Source organism: Protopterus annectens, chromosome 4.part0 (assembly GCF_019279795.1).
Source record: "Protopterus annectens isolate FY-2018-M chromosome 4.part0, PAN1.0, whole genome shotgun sequence".
Lineage (NCBI taxonomy): Eukaryota > Metazoa > Chordata > Ceratodontiformes > Protopteridae > Protopterus > Protopterus annectens.
The window spans coordinates 1969509278-1969529129 of NC_056733.1; the positions used below are offsets into that span (position 1 = coordinate 1969509278).

Genomic DNA, 19852 nt, shown 5'->3' on the forward strand with positions numbered 1-19852 from the left:
CAGAGGCATACAGTGGGAATGATGGGCATGCCTGTCTTGGAGTATGATGCCCACTTGGATGATCCTTACATTTGATCATTAGTGGAGGGTAGGAATATGCAGGGAGGCATTGTCATGAAGAGGAATTGGTGAGGGAGACTGGCAGAATCTCCATGGAGATAGGATATACCCATGCATCTCCATTGTATAATCACCCCTGGATGTAACAGACTTATGTATGGGGATTGGGCTAAATGGTTGGGGAAAGCAGTTTGCAACAGCACCAGCAGTATGCACTGCACCTGTAGGTTCACCTCCTCACCTGCCCTGAGCATGGAATTGAGTAAGTCTTGAGAAGAAATGGGTGTGGCCTTTTGATACAGTGAAAGATAAAAGGCCCTTGTCACAGCTAATGGCTAGCAGAAAGTAGGAAAAAAATATGGAAAAAATGGAGAAACATATTAAAAAAGGTCAACAGGGATTCAAATAGGTCATATCTGGAACTGTTAATCATGCAACCTGATATGTTATCAGGGGTCATGGATGAGGGGTTCCTAGATTTTCAGAGGGCTAAGAGAATTGGTTTTATAGTAATTTTGGCATGTGGTTAGCATTGCCACCTCACAGCAAGAGGTTCTCCGGTTTGATCCTCGGCTTGGGTGCCTTCTGTGTGGAGTTTGCATGTCCTCCCTGTGGTTGCATGAGTTTCCTCCGGGTGCTCCGGCTTCCTCCCACATCCTAAAGACATGCTGTAGGTGGATTGGACACTCTAAATTGGCCCTAGGTGTGAGTGTGTGCATGTGTGTGTGCCTTCTGTGGAAGGTTGGGCGCCAGGCTGGCAACTCGACACCATAAAGCTCCACTGCCAGTCATGAGCGGACAGGTGATCCGCTGTGGCGACCCCTAACCGGGAAAAGCCGGAAGAAGAAGAAGTAATTCTGGCATGTGCTGGGACCGTGGATAGAGTAAAATGTGCAGTAATTTTGTAATCTACAATATTAGGTATCTCTTTTGGGATTAAGTGGACAATATTATTGTAGATTAGTTTTGAACACAAATTAGTTCTTAACTTCTTGACAGAGTTAAAAGAAAGACTTACTATTTTTGGTTAAAGTGGTGATTTAAGTTCATATTCAGCTTTGCACTTCATGATGCTTCCTTTAAACTGTAGGTTCAGGGAATATAAGATGCTACTATCAGTGTTTATGAATTCAATAATGACACATTCCATTGTCTTAATAACTAGGTTGGTAAGGCTTACTTGCCTATGCATATGCCAGGATAGATGTTGGAGCCACCATTATGCAGAGGAAAAAAACACATGCTTCTGGCATGAAACCAGTTGACAGGCTGAGAATGAACAGATTTAGGAGTAGTTCAGTGAGGCAGTGCTTCATACGGAGACAAAACCACCCTGGTACATTACTGGGGGACCTACAAAAAAACTCAAACCTATATGTGTGTGTACATGAGTGCGTGTGTGTGTGTGTGTGTGTGTGTGTGTGTGTGTGTGTGTGTGTGTGTGTGTGTGTGTGTGTGTGTGTGTGTGCGTGTGTGCGTGTGTGTGTGCGCGTGTGTGTGTGTGTGTGTGTGTGTGTGTGTGTGTGTGTGTGTGTGTGTGTGTGTGCGTGTGTATATGTGTGCATGTGTGTGTGTGTGTGTGTGTGTGTGTGTGTGTGTGTGTGTGTGTGTGTGTGTGTGTGTGTGTGTGTGTGTGTGTGCTTACATCTATATCTATATCTATCTGTGTATCTAGATTGATAGCTAAAGATATATGTATGTACATATGGTTGTAAAACAGATGGTCTGTTGGTGTGAAGGATTGACAATCCCTGGGGCTGGGGAATAAGAACCTTTCCCAGGGATTGTGCTATCCAGAAGTTAGCATAAATAATTAGTAGAGTAGGTGGAGGGTGCAGAGGGGCCTCCCCCTAAAAAAAGTGGTTTTCCTTTGCATGGTCCAAGGTTGTGCCTAGGAGCATATGAGTTAGGGTGTCAATCTTGTTTTTTTTTTTTTATTTTTGCAGTCAGTGTTTTTAGTGTCAATCTACTGAAGTATACATATATTGATAGATATTTGGATACATACTGACCCCAGGATCATTATTTCAAGTCACCTCAACCTTGGACTTAGTATACATCACATTTCCTTACTTGGACATGTAATCTCACAGTTACAATGATCACAGTTGCAGTCCTCTTCATTTGAAAGAGAACTCATATATATTTATATTTCTGTATACGCGCACACAGTATGTGTATATCCACACAGATGCACATATAGATGACACAACCACAATATGTATAGAGGTGCCTACACATGTAGAAGACCAGTGGTGCACAACGTCCAGCCTGGGGGTCAAATCTGGCTCTACATGCAAAGCCATACAGCCCTCAGAGAGTAACCAAAAAATTTAAAAAAAAGTGAAAAATTACTATGCCTTACTCCAGTCATACAAATTTTCCAGCATGTCCTTACTTACCTAATTGACTGCAGTTGCACACACCTCTAATTTTAGCTGCGGAAGTAACTATTATTTCTTGTTTATAACTTGTAGTCTGTAAACAGTAGTAACTATCTGCAAGAGTTCATAATAAGTCATGGCTGCAAGACAGAATAAAGTTAAATGCAAAGTCGTTGTAGAAAACAGGCAATTTCATGACTGCTGTCTTAAGTAAAACTGCCATTCACCTGTACACAGGGTTGTCAGACATCCCTATTTTAGCAGGACTGTCCCAGGATCAGCAGCCAGATCCCAAGTCCCACACTGCCGGTAAAAATCCCAGCAAAACAACCTCCGCTTTGTTTTTTTGTTTTTTTTTTATTGACCTATATGCCGGTATATGAGCCAATCAAAAAAATCGCAAAACTGAGTTACTTCTGTTTAATGCAGAACTGCCTGATGTTCCGCATTGAACAGAAGATGGTCCACTGTGCTATTTTTTGATTGGCTCTTATACCCTGCGATGTTCTGCATTAAAGACCTTTTTTTCTTTTTTTGGTCTTCAATTAGTGTTAAAGTCCTTTTTTTGCCCCTACCTGGCCCATCAGAAATCTGGCAACCCTGCCTGTACCTATTGTTAAATCGTAACAACTTACTATGTTTTAAGGTGGCCCGCAGACGCAGATGCATTAAGAATTTGTGTAGTGGCCCTTCCCACAAAAAAGGTTGTGCACCACTGTACTAGATGCACAGACACACACATACACTCGAGGCGTAATGATTTGCTAAGTTTCAAGACAAGGTTGAAAATATTCAGTATCTCATTGATGATTCCTTCTCTCTTTTTTTTCTTTTTTCTTCTTTTTTTCCCCTTCCTTTTTAATTTCTGCAGGAAGCAAAATCAATTGAACTCCGTTTAATCAACTAAACTCTTTCAAAGTTGTCATGGTTGCTCTTTATGGAGCTGGCCTTGGTAAAACAAGCTCTCTGTACTTGTAACTCTGTTAGAGGATACAGTATGCACCTACATAACTCCTACACTTCTTTTGTAACATAATTGCTTTATAGAGAAGATAAATTATGTATTCTTCCTTTTGGTCTTTACATGTATTTAAACAGATTTCTTTTCTTTTAATAATAGGAGGATTGCTGAATGGTGTGGACACATACAAGAAGAAGCTGTACAACCACTGCGGGCAAATGGGTAGGAGTAATTTTTTTTTTTCAATAGTTGATAAGAAATGTACTTCTGTAAACTGGCCTATTTGTCTTTGTCTTTTCAGAAAAGTAAAGGAGTTACACTGTTTTCATTTTTCCAGTTATTAGTCTTGCAGAGTAGGCCTTTTCATGCATGTTAATGCCCTGTTGTGTGACCATGTATTAGACTTGCACAGTAACCCATTATATGACCTCTTATCCTACTGTTCATTGTACTTAGACATGAGGCAGTAACACTTGTTACTTTAATACTACAGCGGGCTGCAGTTTTCAGCTTACACCATATGACAAAACTCCTTTGCTTAGGACACCCCAAAATGCATCCTACTATTATTCTTAGAAGCTTAAAAATTAAACTCCAGGCCTTACTGATGTCTGAATTCATGTCCCATACCTCACAGGCCAGTGTTTTAACCATTAAACTACAGTGCTAGCCTTCAGGCTTTTATGTTTCATACCTTATAAAGCCAGTGTTTTAACCACTAAACTATAGTGTTAGCCTTCAGGCCTTTATGTCCCATACCTTACAAAGCCAGTATTTTAACCACTAAACTACAGTGCTAGCCTTCAGCCCCCTATATCCCATACCTCACAAGGCCAGTGCTTTAACCATTAAATTACAGTGCTAGCGTTCAGGCCCTTATATCCCATACCTCACAAGGCCAGTGTTTTAACCATTAAACTACAGTGCTAGCCTTCAGGCCCTTATATCCCATACCTCACAAGGCCAGTGTTTTAACCACTAAACTACAGTGCTAACCTTCAGGCCCTTATCCCTGAAGAATGTTTGCTGTGCCTCTTCACTCTTTTCACTTACAAAACTGTACCAAAGGTCATAGAGAGTGAGTGACTCTAAAATCTTCTTGTCACCCATCCTTGGGATCTTGGTGGTTTTGTGGAGACCTCCCCATGTCCCATAGTAGTTATTATTGCAGTACTGTAGATATCTCCCCTGCCCACACTGATATAATCTACTGAGTGCTGCAGGTATCTCTTTTGTTGGTCATTTATGATCTATGTAGTGTTGCTACACATTTCCCTGAGCCCAGCCTGTGGTCTGTGTAATGCTGCATACCTACAATTTAGTTCTGAAGGAACCTCCTTGCCAACATACTTTTGATCCGTGTGGTACTTCAGGGATTTCCCCTGCCAATGTGCATCTGGGTGGTGTGATGCTATACTGATCTCCAGTGCTGTATTCTTGTGTTCTGCATCAGCTCAGTGTGGCAGGGATCCCTCCTGTACTACCCCTGTAGCGCTGATCTGTGGAGGTCTGTAGGGAATTCACTTGCCTTCATATCTGTCCTCTGTTCCATGCTTTAGAGATCTCCCAATCCCAGCATCTGTAATCTGTGTGGTGCTTTATGCTGCCCCCTCCCCTTTATCCATGATTTGTGTGCCACTATAATGAACATCCTAGCCTTACACCTTTGATCTCACTGGTACAGCAAAGGTCCCCCCACCTCTTCATGTCAGTGATGTATTTACTATTTAAGGATTCCCTATTCATCTCTGCCTGTGATATATGGGACACTGCTACAGTCTTCCCTACCCCTATGCTTGAAATATGTGTGATATTGCAGGGATGTTTCTTTTTCACCCATCCCTGTGCTGTACAGAGTGGAAATATATATTCTTTGGCCCTAAGACTGAGAGCTTTGCAGCATTGCTGGCATCTTTCTGCCACCATATCTAGGATCATCATTACTGAGGCATGTACATTCCTTTTGGGTTCTCCTTTCACTCATGCTACTGATCTTTAGTGTAATATGTATTTTTTACTGCACCCAAAATTGTAATCTGATATGTATTATGGGAATGCAAACCTAAATATAATCATTACACTAGCCTATTGATGAAAATGTCTTTTTGGTATCCATTGTTCCTTAACAACACAAAATATCCATTCACAAAATAAGGAGTCAAGCTGTTTCAATACGGTGATTCGATGTCAGGCATTTGACCCCACTGTCTGTTTGGTTCTTACCTGTTAGTCGAGTTTAAGTTTATTGCCCACTGCTGTTCCTACATCTGCAGTCTAACCATCTTCTATTGCTTGCAGTCAGAGGTGTTACCCCCACCCCACAATGGACCATGTTGCATGGCTTGATGTTACAAAAGAATCCCCTATTGTTAACACCAAGCATGTATTTTTTCTAACCCTCACTGTAGCTGTCCCATATTTACAGACAATATTCCACTATCAGATTTTTAGTTTTCTGCAGATTTCAATAGATCTGAAGGTCCATTCCTACCCTGGGGTCAGAAAAGTATCCCAAAGTTTAGGATATTCACCATAGATCCTACAAGGGCATCAATGATTACTTTCTCAGAATTTAAAAGAAGGTCACAAATGCAAAGTCAGTCTTTTCTGTTATTTAATAGTTATGGCCATTTATAGTAAACATTCTGAATTTATCAGCAGCATCTCTAGGTAGGAGTGGGTTGAAGGCATTAGCCCAATGAAGGACAGTCTGTATGTACCTTATCACATTCGACCAATTCCTCTATCACTGGCTAAAAATCAGTGGCTATAAAATAGAAATACTACCAGATATAAGCCCATATTGATGAAAATCAAGAAATAGCAGGCAGTGTTTGTGTGTGTGTCAGTTAAATTTTTATTTTGTCATTACTTCACATAATTAATCTGATTTTAGTGATAAAAACTGACACCTCTTTTGAATATAGGAAACACTGTAGCTCATTACTACAGATCAGAAATACAGCCTGATGCATATTTGTCAGAAGCAATACAAAACTGTATAATGTTATTTTCACTACCGTGCAGAGAAAACTACCACATATGTCCTTTGGAACCAAGGATTTATGCATTTCATTTTGTTTAGTGATAATATATATTCTAAATAGAGGGTAATCTATATTTCTCAAGTTAACTTGCATAACTTCTAAGCTTTTTGGTTTTAAATGACTACAGCATTCTGTTGTGATTATATTACATGTGGTTTAGAAATCATTAAATACCTTGCTTATTGTCAGTTAGTGGCATCATCGGCTGCCTTTGCGTTTCCTAATAAATTTTTATAAAACATTTTTCACAGCTTTAGCAATCATAGACATTTTACAGTTAACATTTGATACCTTCATGAGATTAGCATTTTTTCTAGCCTGTTTCTTATTTTACATACATGTTATTTTACATACATGTTGTTGCTATTTCTCTAGTACGCTTGGCTTTGCTTATTATGCTCTTTTAGCTCGTCCACCATCCTGACGAAGATTTCGAAAAGTGTAGCCTAACAATGTATTTTACCAGCAAGGGTTGATTTTTTTCCAGCAAGACTATTTTTAGTTAACTACATTTTTTAGCTAATTTTTGCAAATCTCCGAACTTCACTATTGTAGGTTTAGAGTGATTCTACTAACCACGTATGAGCTGGCTCAGGGTATCTAACCTATCAGATTGTAAGGTGTGATGTCAAGTTGTCCTGCCCAATCACAATAAAGTTTTTTTCACCCACACTTGATTGGCTCCTACTGACACACCCCCAGGTACTCTTATAAAAGGAAATCCTCTGGATCACTCTTTCCATTAAGGAACTACGCTTCAATGGTGATTGTACTTCTGGTACTTTTTACTTCAATAAAGTATGACCTTCTAGAATCTGAACTTCGACTACATTGATTTTTGCCACCACGGTGAGCAGAACTCCTTAGCTGAGCCACATTTACGTTGTTTTGCCTGTTTTTTCTGTGTGTTTCATCTTTGATTTCTAGCTGCCACACTAGCGGTTCCTCTCACCAGGCGACCTGACCAGCCGGAACTACGACCTGTATACAAAGCCTTTCTAAAGGCTTTACTCAGCCTTCAACCACAAGAGCTCGGGTATGCACAGTCTTTCTCAAGGCTTTACCGGTAGCCCAGCTTCTTCACTGACATCCCACCGTACCTTTATTAAGGCAGCCTACCTGGTCATCCATTTGTTCTTGGCTTTTCTACAGATGTTGAGAAAGTATCACCAGAGTCCTTGGACCTGCACTGATGAATGAGTAATATCTCATTATCTGTTGTATGCAGTTAGGAATGATGAACCAATTTTGAATAATATTGTAAAATTTCTTGCTTCAGTGCAGCTATTTGAAATGTAGTAGCAATATTGGGTCTATATGATGCTATCGAATGGACTAAATAGCAAATACTATTTAGTCGATCCGATATTGTCGAAATGGCAAAATAGCGAAGTCACGGAACATCAAATTTTTTCCCAGGGAAAACATTTATGGGCCGTCTTCGGTACTTTGCCATTTCCTCCAATGGAGTAATCTCTGAGTTGGTATATTTAAGTAGGGAGGGTATGGGGGGCAAATTTGTGTTTAAGTTTTTTTTTTTTTTTACGGAGCAGCAAATCTTTTCCCTGGGAAAAAATTCACTGTTCCGTTTGCTTGATATTTTGTTGTTTCGATTTTTTTGTTTGTATTTTGTTGTTTCGATATTATAGGTACGATGAAATTGCGTTCACTATTTACATTGTATGATAGTATGATATAGACACAAAATAATGATTATTGTGCACAATTAATCATATTAACCCAATATGCAGAATGCTATAAAATGAACAGCTGTGAAAAATCGAAGAACTCAAATAATCAGTTCTTTGCCTTGAAGGAGAGAATGAACCAAAATATATACCATGGGACATCAACGTACAGATGATTAAGTTATACCAGTCTAGTAACTACTTTGTGAAATGTTAAAACGAACATTTAGTTATACTTTAAAGGAACCAGGGACCTTGTATCCTCCAGATGATATGGCCAGGGAGCTCCAGAGAGATACTGCACACATAGGTCTTAATGGTAGTTTCATGAGTATTTAAGGAGTATCGAGGGTGTGACAAACTAAAGAAGAAGGATCTTGTGTTCGTTTATAGTCTCCGATACTTTGAATGTGAAGATAATAAGTTATGAACCACAGCTTTTAGCTTAACATTGCTTGAATTATGTTAGCCCTATAGATAATACCAGCCATTTTTATGTGACTCACTGAGGTTCCTTTCCAGGAGAATTTGATATAGACTGGCAACCACTGTTTTGCACAATTTGTAGTGCTCTTAGGTTAGATGCATTGAAGAAAGGGATGTATGGAAGTGCTCAGTGTTTTTCTTGAAAGAAAGGCTGTAATTCTAATTCATGCTTTAAACAGATGTTTTGTTTAATGTCTCACTCTTTTAACATGAATTAAAGCTCTTATTGAGGAATTTTACCATATTTCCAGATATATTTTCAAATATATAGTTTCATCACTATTACAGGTAGTGATAAACCTTTTTGATGTCACTTTGGCCAACCTTTTCTATGTCCTGAATAACTTTGCCTTGATTTTAATGAAACTCACAATGAGTCCATAATTTAGGAACAAATTCTCCATATGGATCAAGTAGGTCCTCTGGCAGGAATTTTATAATGCTGCAGAAAATTCACCTGAGCTTCAAACAGTCTGTTATTGCCTAAATTAGTTACTGTATATGTCTAAAAGACTAAGAGATGTTAATAATGAATATAGAGAACTGTATGGCATCAATCACAGATCTATGTATAATTACTCATTGTTTTGGTTGTAGATTTAACAATGAATATTCAAAGCATTATCTAATTTAACTCATTGATGGCTACAGCTTTAGTCAGACTGTTTTCTGTCATACCTGCAAGCTTGTTTGTTTGACTCCCCATGATTCTACTACATGAATTGACATTGTTACTTCAAAGTAGCTTAAATACAGTACTGAATTTGTGGCATTCCTTGTTACAATAAAGCAACCTAAATGTGACAACATATTTTGAATTAAACAAATAAACCAGCAGGCTACTTTACTTGTTCAGTTGAAGTTATCTTTCTAAAATCTGAGAATTCTTTTTGCTGAACTCCATGTGCTTGACGTCTGGCCTTCCAGCTCAGAAAAGTATCACTCATCACTACTGTTAATACTGGCAAATAGAAATTAGTTAAAATGGTTGTCAAAATACAGTTGGAATAATAGACAAGTCTGGTTTAGGAGTACAAAATGAAGTGTGAGAACTCACTGGTCAGACCCAATGGTTTTACACAAGGATATCACCTTATAGTCATTACCACAGTCAGAGTGAGCATATACTTTGCTGTCAGACATGGGAGACACACATACAGTCAGCAACAACAAGACCTTTGCAGCTGACAATGGCTCATCCCATTGGCTTGTTATTGCCAAGTTTATAATTAAATTAACAAATCAAGGAAAGCATCCTAACCAACTAGAGATGAGCTCAACAATACTTCATATGGATGCACAGTGAAGGTGATGAACAGATTTAAAGGATTAGAACTGTTGGAGAGATCACCTGAAGAAATATGGACAGAAGTTTATGATGTTGTTCAGGATGTGGCAACAAAATATATTAGAAACAGAAAGATGACTAAGAAGCAAAATGGTCGTGTGTGGATTCTATTGAAGGACTAAAGAAAGAAGGAAGACAAAAGGCAATGTTGATAGGGAATATATGTCAAAATTAATTTGGAGTTTCAGGAACAGCAAAAACAGATAAAAGAGATAAGGAGAGATAGTTAAATAAGGTGTGTGACTAACTGGAAAAAGACAATAGAATGAGAAAGATAAGAGACTTGTTTAAAATGATTGCAAAATTAAGGTGGATTTCCAGATAAACATGAGCATAAGATAGCAGTGAGGGGCTCCCTAACAGAGGCAGAATATATAAAAAGATATTGAGAACAGATGACAAGAATATACAAAAGAATTACACAAAGACCTTTACATCACTGATGCATATATATTTATATATAAATATATATATATATATATATATATATATATATATATATATATATATATATATATATATATGATGGTATGTTCTGTGATCTAGTGCCAGACATCATTGAGAATGAAGTCTAATGGGCTATAGAAATCCTCACCACTAATAAATAAGCAGAAAGTGATGGAATTACCACTGAGAAGTTTATGATTATGCAACATAATACCATTACAGTGTTGCTTGGATTTTGTCAATAAATGGAAAACACAGCAGTGGTCACTGGACTGGAAGAGGCCAGTTTAAATTCCAATCCCAAAAAAAGTACAATGTTAAAGAATGCTCAAATGGTCAATCAATTGCAGTTGTTTCACATGCTTCGAAGGTAATGATGAAAATCCTGTACACCAAGCTCCAGCAACATATGGAACGAAACCTGGGAGATGTACAAGCTGGTTACAGAAGAAGCAGAGGTAGCAGAGATCAAATTGCCAAATTCAACACAATAATGGCAAAAACAATGGTGCTCCAGAAATATATTTACTTTTGATTTATTGACTATGATAAAAATTTTGATTGTATGGACTATGACAAGCTGTGTCAAATTCTTAGACAAATGGGGATAACAAATCAACTTGTTTACCTACTGATGAATCTTTAGGCAGAAAAGGAAATGACAGTTAAAATCAGATATGGAATAATTGACTGGTACAAGGTCATGAAAGGAGATTTGTCACCATATTTATTTAATTTAAATGCTGTGTTAGACAAATCAGATACTGGAATCAAAACTGACTTTTCAAACAGATGGATAAGAAGAGATCATCATCATCATCATCTTCTTCCGGCTGTTCCCGTTAGGGGTCGCTACAGCGGATAATCTGTTTCCATTTCTTCCTGTCCTCTGCATCATGCTCTTTCACACCAACTGCCTGCATGTCCTCTCTCACCACATCCATAAACCTCATCTTAGGCCTTCCTCTTTTCCTCTTACCTGGCAGCTCCATCCTTAGCATCCTTTTCCCAATATACCCAGCATCCCTCCTCAGCACATGTCCAAACCAACACAATCTCGCCTCTCTTGCGCTGTCTCCAAACTGTCCAACCGGAGCTGACCCTCTAATATACTGATTCCTAATCCTGTCCATCCTAGTCATACCCAGTGCAAATCTTAACATCTTTAACTCTGCCACAACCAGTTCTGACTCCTGCCTTTTCGACAATGCTACCATCTCCAACCCATATAACATAGCTGGTCTCACTACCCTCTTGTAGACCTTCCCTTTCACTCTCAATGGTACCCATCTGTCATAAATCACTCCTGACACTCTTCTCCACCCATTCCACCCTGCCTGTACTCTCTTCTTCACCTCTCTTCCACAGTCACCATTACTCTGAACTGTTGATCCCAAGTACTTAAACTCATCCACCTTTACCAACTCTACTCCCTACATCCTCACCATTCCTCTACCCTCCCTCTCATTTACACACATATATTCTGTTTTAGCCCTGCTGACCTTCATTCCTCTCCTCTCTAAAGCATATCTCCACCTCTCCAGGGTCTCCTCAACCTGGTCCCTACTCTCACTACATATCACAATGTCATCTGCAAACATCATAGTCCATGGGGCCTCCTGTCTAATCTCATCTGTCAACCTGTCCATCACCACTGCAAATAAGAAAGGGCTCAGAGCTGATCCTTGATGTAATCCCACCTCCACCTTAAACGGATCTGTCACTCCCACTGCAATCCTCACCACTATCACACTACCCTGGTACATATCCCGTACCACTCTTACATACGTCTCTTCCAGTCCCGACTTCCTCATACAATACCACAACTCCTCTCTAGGCACCCTGTCATATGTTTTCTCTAAGTCCACAAAGACACAATGCAACTCCTTCTGACCTTCTCTGTATTTCTCCAACACCACTCTCAGAGCAAATATTGAATCTGTAGTGCTCTTTCCTGGCATGAAACCATACTGCTGATCACTAATCATCACCTCCCTTCTTAACCTAGCTTCCACTACTCTTTCCCATAACTTCAAGCTGTGACTGATCAATTTTATTCCTCTGTAGTTACTGCAGCTCTGCACATCACCCTTATTCTTAAAGATAGGTATCAAAGCACTTTTTCTCCACTCCTCAGGTATCCTCTGACTTTCCAAAATTTCATTAAACAATCTGGTTAAAAATTCCACTGCCATTTCTCCTAAGCACCTCCATGCTTCTACTGGTATGTCATCTGGGCCAGATACTGACATATTTTATTTTCCTGGACAACATGATTTCTACAGATGCTGACTCTACAGCCATGAAATTAAAAGACATTTGCTTCTTGGAAGGAAGTCTATGGCAAATTTTAAAAAGCAGAAAACTGACATTGTCGACAAAGGTCCAAAAATGTGGTTTTCCAAGTAGTAGCTTATGGTTATGAGTGTCAAACTAAGATAAGATTAGGCACCAGAAAAGTAATGCTTTTGAACTATGGTGTTGGCAAAAATCTTTGAGAATTCCACAGACTGCAAGAAAATCACATCAGTCACTATGTAAGGAAGTAAAGCCCCTACCCTGTACTAGAAGGTGTGATAGTAAAACTAAAACTCAACACTTCGGCTCCACAATGCAAAATCAACATTAACTGGGGAAGATAATGCGGCTGGTAGACTTCAAATGCAAAAGATCAGGGTGAAGTAATTTATATGTAAGAACCTAAAGAAGCAGTTGCTGTGAAACAGGCCTAGTATGCTGAAGTCCTTTATCACAAAGGGTCAGACTAAACAACAAAAATTGCACACTTTCTAAATCATAGTTTAATGTCTTGGCCTCTTTGGCTCTTGCACTCTCTTCTTCCATTTGTGAATTACAGCCAGTAGGATTATTGTACTGGCTGACATTATTTTACTTGCTACTCCATACATGAGATATTCCAGGTATGTAGACATAGTCCCATGCATGCATACACTTCCTACACTTTTGAGAATTGCATAGGACTGTTATATGTGGATTTTTATGTTTAGCAACCATATGCATTGTTGACCACATTTGTGAACATAGCCTCAAGTCAGTAACTTTTATATTACCCAGTGATACAAGAATTAATTAAAGTACACTATGCCATTAGAGCACTCTATACATATTTTGTTTACCATCCAGTAACCAAAACTACTTTCATTTGTCAATGCACAGCCTGCTTTACTGCCTATGTGCTGTTTAAACCATTCCATTTCAACTGATATACTTTATTTGCTGTTCATTAGTTAGAATTCAGAGATAGTTGTACTGGTCAGTTTATATGTATATTATCTTATTATCTTATCTTACTCATATCTCATTGATTTACTTTGTTCATAACTATTAGCAATTTTGCATTTCTAGAGGTAGCGTTGTTTAATAACTATCAATGCCACTGTGGTGTTAGGCACTCTATATTGCATGTGTTTCTGATTACCTGATACTTTGAAATTTTTTACCTAGGATTCTACTGATAATAGAATTCGTGTCAATGGACGTTTATAATGAATGAAAACCTCTCGGTGTAATTTGGCACCTGGGTAATTATAAATGTAATAAACATATACTATAGCTTGAATGCTAAGAGAAAGACAAAAGTGTTGTGTAGCTGCACACTCACAGCAGAAAATAAATGTCTGTGGCCTTCTTTAGAAATATCCTAAAATTTAAAAATAGTCAGCTAGTCTGTCTGACTGTAGATTCAGTTAAACGAGGAATGGAAAACAAGAAGAGCGTGTACTGTTACAGCAGGACCTTTCGCATACTTAAAGCAGCCAAGAAAGCCTCGGTCACATACAAACAGGAAAAGTATGTATGTATTCAAATGCATTTTTAAATGATATGAAGTCTGAAGCTCAACTGTATGACATTATTTACTAATTTCATTCCTCAGAGTGTCCCAGTGATGTGCCAGAAAAACAAAAAATTTAAGAGTAATAGACCAAAATTATGAGGCAAAAATCTGGACAGTCTGTGAAAATTTGGACGATTGAGAGGTATAGCAAGCACAATACAGTACACTGTATAGGTCAGTGGAGCACTTTTTCTTGGAGGGTGGGGGGGTTGCCTTTTTCTCCACTGTGGTGAGAGCATGGAATTGGTATATATAATTTAGGGGCAATGCAGAAAAAGTATATTTGCATGTGTGTGTGTGTGTGTGTGTGTGTGTGTGTGTGTGTGTGTTTTCAGTGTTTAATTGTTTTTAAAAACTGAATTTAAATACTGTGTTTCAATTTAAATACTGTGCTTGAGCCACATGTACAGTACGTAAATAACTAGCCGTGATTTTGTTACTGTGTTACATTATAAATGTTAGTAGAAGTAGCTGGGGCGCTATAGTTAGAAAATGAATTAATAAGACTAAAACAGAGACAGGGGAGTAAATTCTTTCTAGTATCACTGCTTGAAAGTTAAATAAACTCTCATATGGGACTTTTATCCAGTGACATCTTCTATAGTTAGTAGGACAGAGACAAATCAAATGAATCCTACAGTAAGAACCCTGATTTGTTTCTCTTTTGCATTTGTTTACTGGGAGAGTCCAACCAGGCAAAAAGAAAACAAATTTTCAGTACAGGCCCAGAGAGAATAGTTCTCTTGCAGATTTTCAGCCTTACAATGAATTAAATGTCAAGTAAGTGTATTAAATTTACATAGGGAAACTTTTGAAACATGTTATGCAGCCTCGGGGAACAACTGGGCTTAGTAGTAGTAGAGGATTGAGATGTAATGATGTGACAGCTAAAGTTATAATAAAGTTTGTCACATACTGCTGGTGGAGATACAGTTTAAAGGAATTCAGAATCAAGAAAAGAATCACTTTAAGAGCAGAGTAGCAGGCTAGTATACAGATTGCCTGTTATGTAAACTTAGAAACAGTTCCTCTTTGGAGAGATGTTAGAGAAGAAAGTGCAAACATTTACACTATACAGAACTTACTACAATCATCTGAGTAAAAAACATGCATGTTCATTTTTAAGGTGGGGACCACTTAGTTTTGGCACATTTCTTTTTCTTTGTTGCTGTGTTTAGCTCTATAATTATTCTGAGTTTCTGGTGGGTCTTTTTGATGGCCTGTTTTACATGTTTTACAAGTCACATTTCAGGTTAGCATCTATAATGGCCCCTAATAATTTTGCTTGGGGGATAACCTTTATTTTTGTGGCTTTAAGAAGGTGATTTTGTAGGTGTCTTTGTCTTGGTTGCATGTCTTAAGAAACAATATAAGTAGCTATTTTGGGGGGGGGGGGTAGTGGGAGCTGAGAGTTGTAAAGCAATAATTCTATTGATGGATTGATTCTTGGGTTGTCAGATGAAGCTGGAGAGATTTTAGGCATAACATATAAGGATCCTGTCATTGGTGTATTGGATCAAGGATATATGTTTAGATGCATCAGGGAAGTCACTAATGAATAAAAAAGTAAAAAGTAGAGGGTCTAGAATGGATCCTTGAGGTACCCTAAATGTAAGAAGAAAGGAAAGGAAAGGAAAGGAAACGCTAGGAAAGGAAAAGGAAAGGAAATGAAAGGAAAGGCAAGGAAAGGAAAGGAAAGGCAAGGAAAGGAAAAGGAAAGGAAAGGAAAGGAAAGGAAAAGAAAGGAAAAGGAAAGGAAAGGCAAGGAAAGGAAAGGCAAGGCAAGGAAAAGGAAATGAAAGGAAAGGAAAGGAAAAGAAAGGAAAAGGAAAGGAAAGGCAAGGAAAGGAAAGGCAAGGCAAGGAAAACGAAAGGAAAGGAAATGAAAATAAAGGAAAGGAAAGGAAAGGCAAGGCAAGGAAAATAAAGGAAAGGAAAGGCAAGGAAAGGAAAGGAAAAGAAAGGAAAGGCAAGGCAAGGAAAAGAAAAGAAAGGAAAGGAAAAGGAAAGGAAATGAATGGAAAGGAAAGGAAAGGAAAGGAAAGGAATGGAAAGGAAAAGTGAATAGGCAGTGTGTTGTTTGCAAAACTGACAGCTGCGTAACCTGTGGAAAAGAAGAGGGAGATTCGATGAGGAGATCGCTATCGTGTTTATTTGTTATGACAGACTTTTGGTGAGTCATGGAATACAATGGAAACTAGTTTAACACTGTTCCTTGCTTGGTCGATGGTGCTAATAAAGCTAAGAAGAGCAGCAGTAGAAGTACGACTGCAGCAAAAGCCAGGATGAGAAGCTGTTGGTCAAGGAGGTGTTGGCATAGTTGTTTTTTGGACTTATTTTTTTACAGTTTAGGGTAGCCAGAACAATATTACAATTGGCTTTAAGTTTGAAAAATCAGTGGGGTTTCCTCCTTTATATATTTATTTTATTAATTAATTTATTTACATTTCTATTTACTTTTATACAGAAACAGTAGTTGCATTTATACATATATATTCTAAGATTTTACAAAGGTGGAAGTTATTAAAGTGAAAGCACATGTGCAACTTAGTGGATTGTACTGGCAGCAGTTCGTATAAAACATGTTTTGTCATGTCCTCTCCTCTCATTGCCCTCTTGCCCTCTTTCTGCCCATTTTGTGACATTATATGCACATCAGATGGAGGAGGAATGTTCTCTTTTCCTACTTTGCCATGCAATCGCATAATGTTAGCGACACTTTCTTTTAAATAAAAGCATAGGGAATCTGCTGATTTAACAAACTCCAGTAGTCTGTTTGCTTTTTTGTTTTTGAAACAAAATAGCGGAGTTTGTACAGTGTTTTCTAGACTACAGACAACTGGTTTGATTTCCAGATTTCCCAGAAAAAATGGATATGTGACAACCATAGTTTATATACTTATTCATAAGATACAGTCCTGTATCCCTGATTTGCATATATCAAAGATACAGTCCTGTATCCCTGATTTGCCTATATCAAATGAAAAATGCTTGCTAGGCTTATAGCCAAGAAGTGTATTTGTGTGTTTTTTTTCCCTTTAACCAATAGGGTTCTCTGTTTGCATATTTTCTATGAATGCCAATTATACTGTTCCAACCTACTCTCTTCTTGGAAATCTGAGAATATTTGCTAAATATTTTAAGTTGAATTAAACTGTAATTCTGCAAAATCTGTGTAAATCAAACTTTTCAATAATGTTCCTATTGTGTACTGAAAATCATATGATTTACAGTGTAGCCTCTGACTAACTAATACAATGAATTATATGTAGCTGTATGTCAAACATATATCAGATAATATAGTTTATTGGACATTACTGAAATTTAATTACTCAGTTACTAATATGAATGTGTGTAAGTCCCCCATATAGGTCGACACCTTTAAGCTAAATTTATGGCATTTACTCATTTTCATGATGACTAAAGCAGATAACTTTTTCTGTGATTATTTTTAATTTTCATTGTAGCACACAAAATAACATTCAGCAATGCAGATACTTTTAAGACTAGCAGTAGATTTCCGAAAATATTACTTTCAGCATTAAGTAGATCATTTAAAAAGTTAATTCAGACAGCATTTTATAAATTATTATTTTTTTTAATTTATTGTAAATATGAGATATGATGCAAATACATAAATATTCCTTTTTCTGTATATTCCCTTTAAATCTGTACTCTACTCTGAAAGGAAAAACTGAGACAATCTTCTAATAGCAGAATATCCAACGCACTTTAAAATGTTTTAGTTGTTTTGTCCTGTTAACTCATTTGTAATCTAAATGCCATTGGATATAGCATGAGCATTTTATTAAGAATAATATGATTTCATATTTTAGCTACAACCTTATTCTATCTTTTTTAAACAAGAAACATCTTTATTGAATTATCATATATCATATAGGCAATCTTACATTTGTATAAATGAAAATAAACCATAGTGACACAATCTCAGCTGCAAACATCATACATTCCAAACCGTGCTGACACAACTTTAGCTGCAAACATTAGTCAACCATTACATAGCTCATTCAAATCCTGCCTTCTTTTAAACCTACTATCTTAGTAGTACTTATTTTTTATAAACAAGCACGCAGACTGTTTCAACTATCCATGATTTAATTTCAAGTAAATTCCTTGCTCTCATATTTTTGATCTTTCCACATATTTAGAAACAGTTGTCTTGTTAAATACCACTGTCTTTCTAGCTGCCTGCCTCTTATGTTACTTTGACCATATATCTCATTTCCTCTCTGCTTTTACTGGCTTGTGTAAGTAAGCACAATATTATCATTTTGTGAAATCACTCCCCTTCAACTATTTAAATGTATTGGCCATTCTACTGTATTCCATAGTACCAGAATACAAAAGTTATCACCCCCTTTCAATCCATCTTGCTGTTTTAAAAATAGTAACTCTCCACTAAACCTTAACTTTTTAAACAGGTAAAACTTAAGTTACCTACTTTCACATCTAACTTCTCTAGTGCACACTGCAGTGAGCATTTTTTCCATCTGACCTTTAAGCATCCCTGTGACTAGCACTTGCTCTAATACCTGCTGGAAAGCACTAGGAAGCCTTAAACTGATACAAGCACTCAACTCTCCTTGTTAATAAGGAGAAATTAATCGTAGGCACTGAACAGCCTATAATTGCAAAGCACCTTGCTAAGGTAAGGGAAAACAGTTCCTGTACTTTACAAAAAAAAAAAAAAAAGCACCAAACCAGGCATGTCGTCCAAGGGTCAGCTTCCATTGATTTCTCCTGAGCACCTGGTGAATCTGGGCATACTGGGGCACTGCAGCAATTGCCTCATGTACACAGACAACCCTCTCCTCCTATCACCCAACACTACAAATTGTGAGAGATGCACTTACATAGCCAAACTGGAAGCAAAGCTATCTCCACCCAAGATTGTGCTAGACAGTCAAGAGGAGAAGGTTAACACCCACACTACACCTCAAGCAACACATAGCCCTTCTAAACTCACACCACCAACACCCACATATAGCAACACTAAATCCACATATGCGCAGGTCCTTAACTGTAACCTGCCCAAGCAACAAGGACCTCTGAAGCTGAAACGCAAACAAACACCAATCACAACCAAAGTGTCACATAGCTCACAACACCAGTGTCACCCAGCAACAGCACCTGCAATACCAGGCTACAACTCTTACTACACTTTTTGGCCACCAAACCAGGACCGAAACACTAAAGGAGGAGGTGTGTCCATATTCACCAAGGATATTCACACCACCAGGCTAGCTGCCCAACACAATGCATCTGAAATTCTCCAGGTGCAACTAACACTAGGTAAGACTGCAATCCAAATTGTAGCTTGCTACAGATCCCCCACCATGCCCCAAAATTCTCACTACACCTTTCTAAACATATTGGAAAATATTAAGATAGAACCAAATACCCTAATACTTGGTGATTTTAACTACCATGCCATTAACTGGGAAAACTACTTGTGTACCAACACCTTTGCCCAACGGTTCATGGAATTCATAAATTCCAACGCCCTGGATCAACTAATCCATAGTCCCACTATGGGCTCCAATATCCTAGACCT

At 38.0% G+C, this 19852-nt stretch overlaps 1 protein-coding gene across 5 annotated transcripts in view; it reads left to right on the forward strand.

The window, feature by feature from the left end:
• The window catches only part of TENM2 (teneurin transmembrane protein 2), a 1770657-nt gene that overhangs the window by 429355 nt on the left and 1321450 nt on the right, over nucleotides 1-19852 (forward strand). For all 5 annotated transcript variants that reach the window (XM_044069584.1, XM_044069586.1, XM_044069585.1 and 2 more), the window contains exon 2: nucleotides 3565-3627. In XM_044069584.1, the coding sequence (XP_043925519.1) occupies nucleotides 3565-3627 (63 nt within the window). The remainder of the gene's footprint in view (nucleotides 1-3564; nucleotides 3628-19852) is intronic.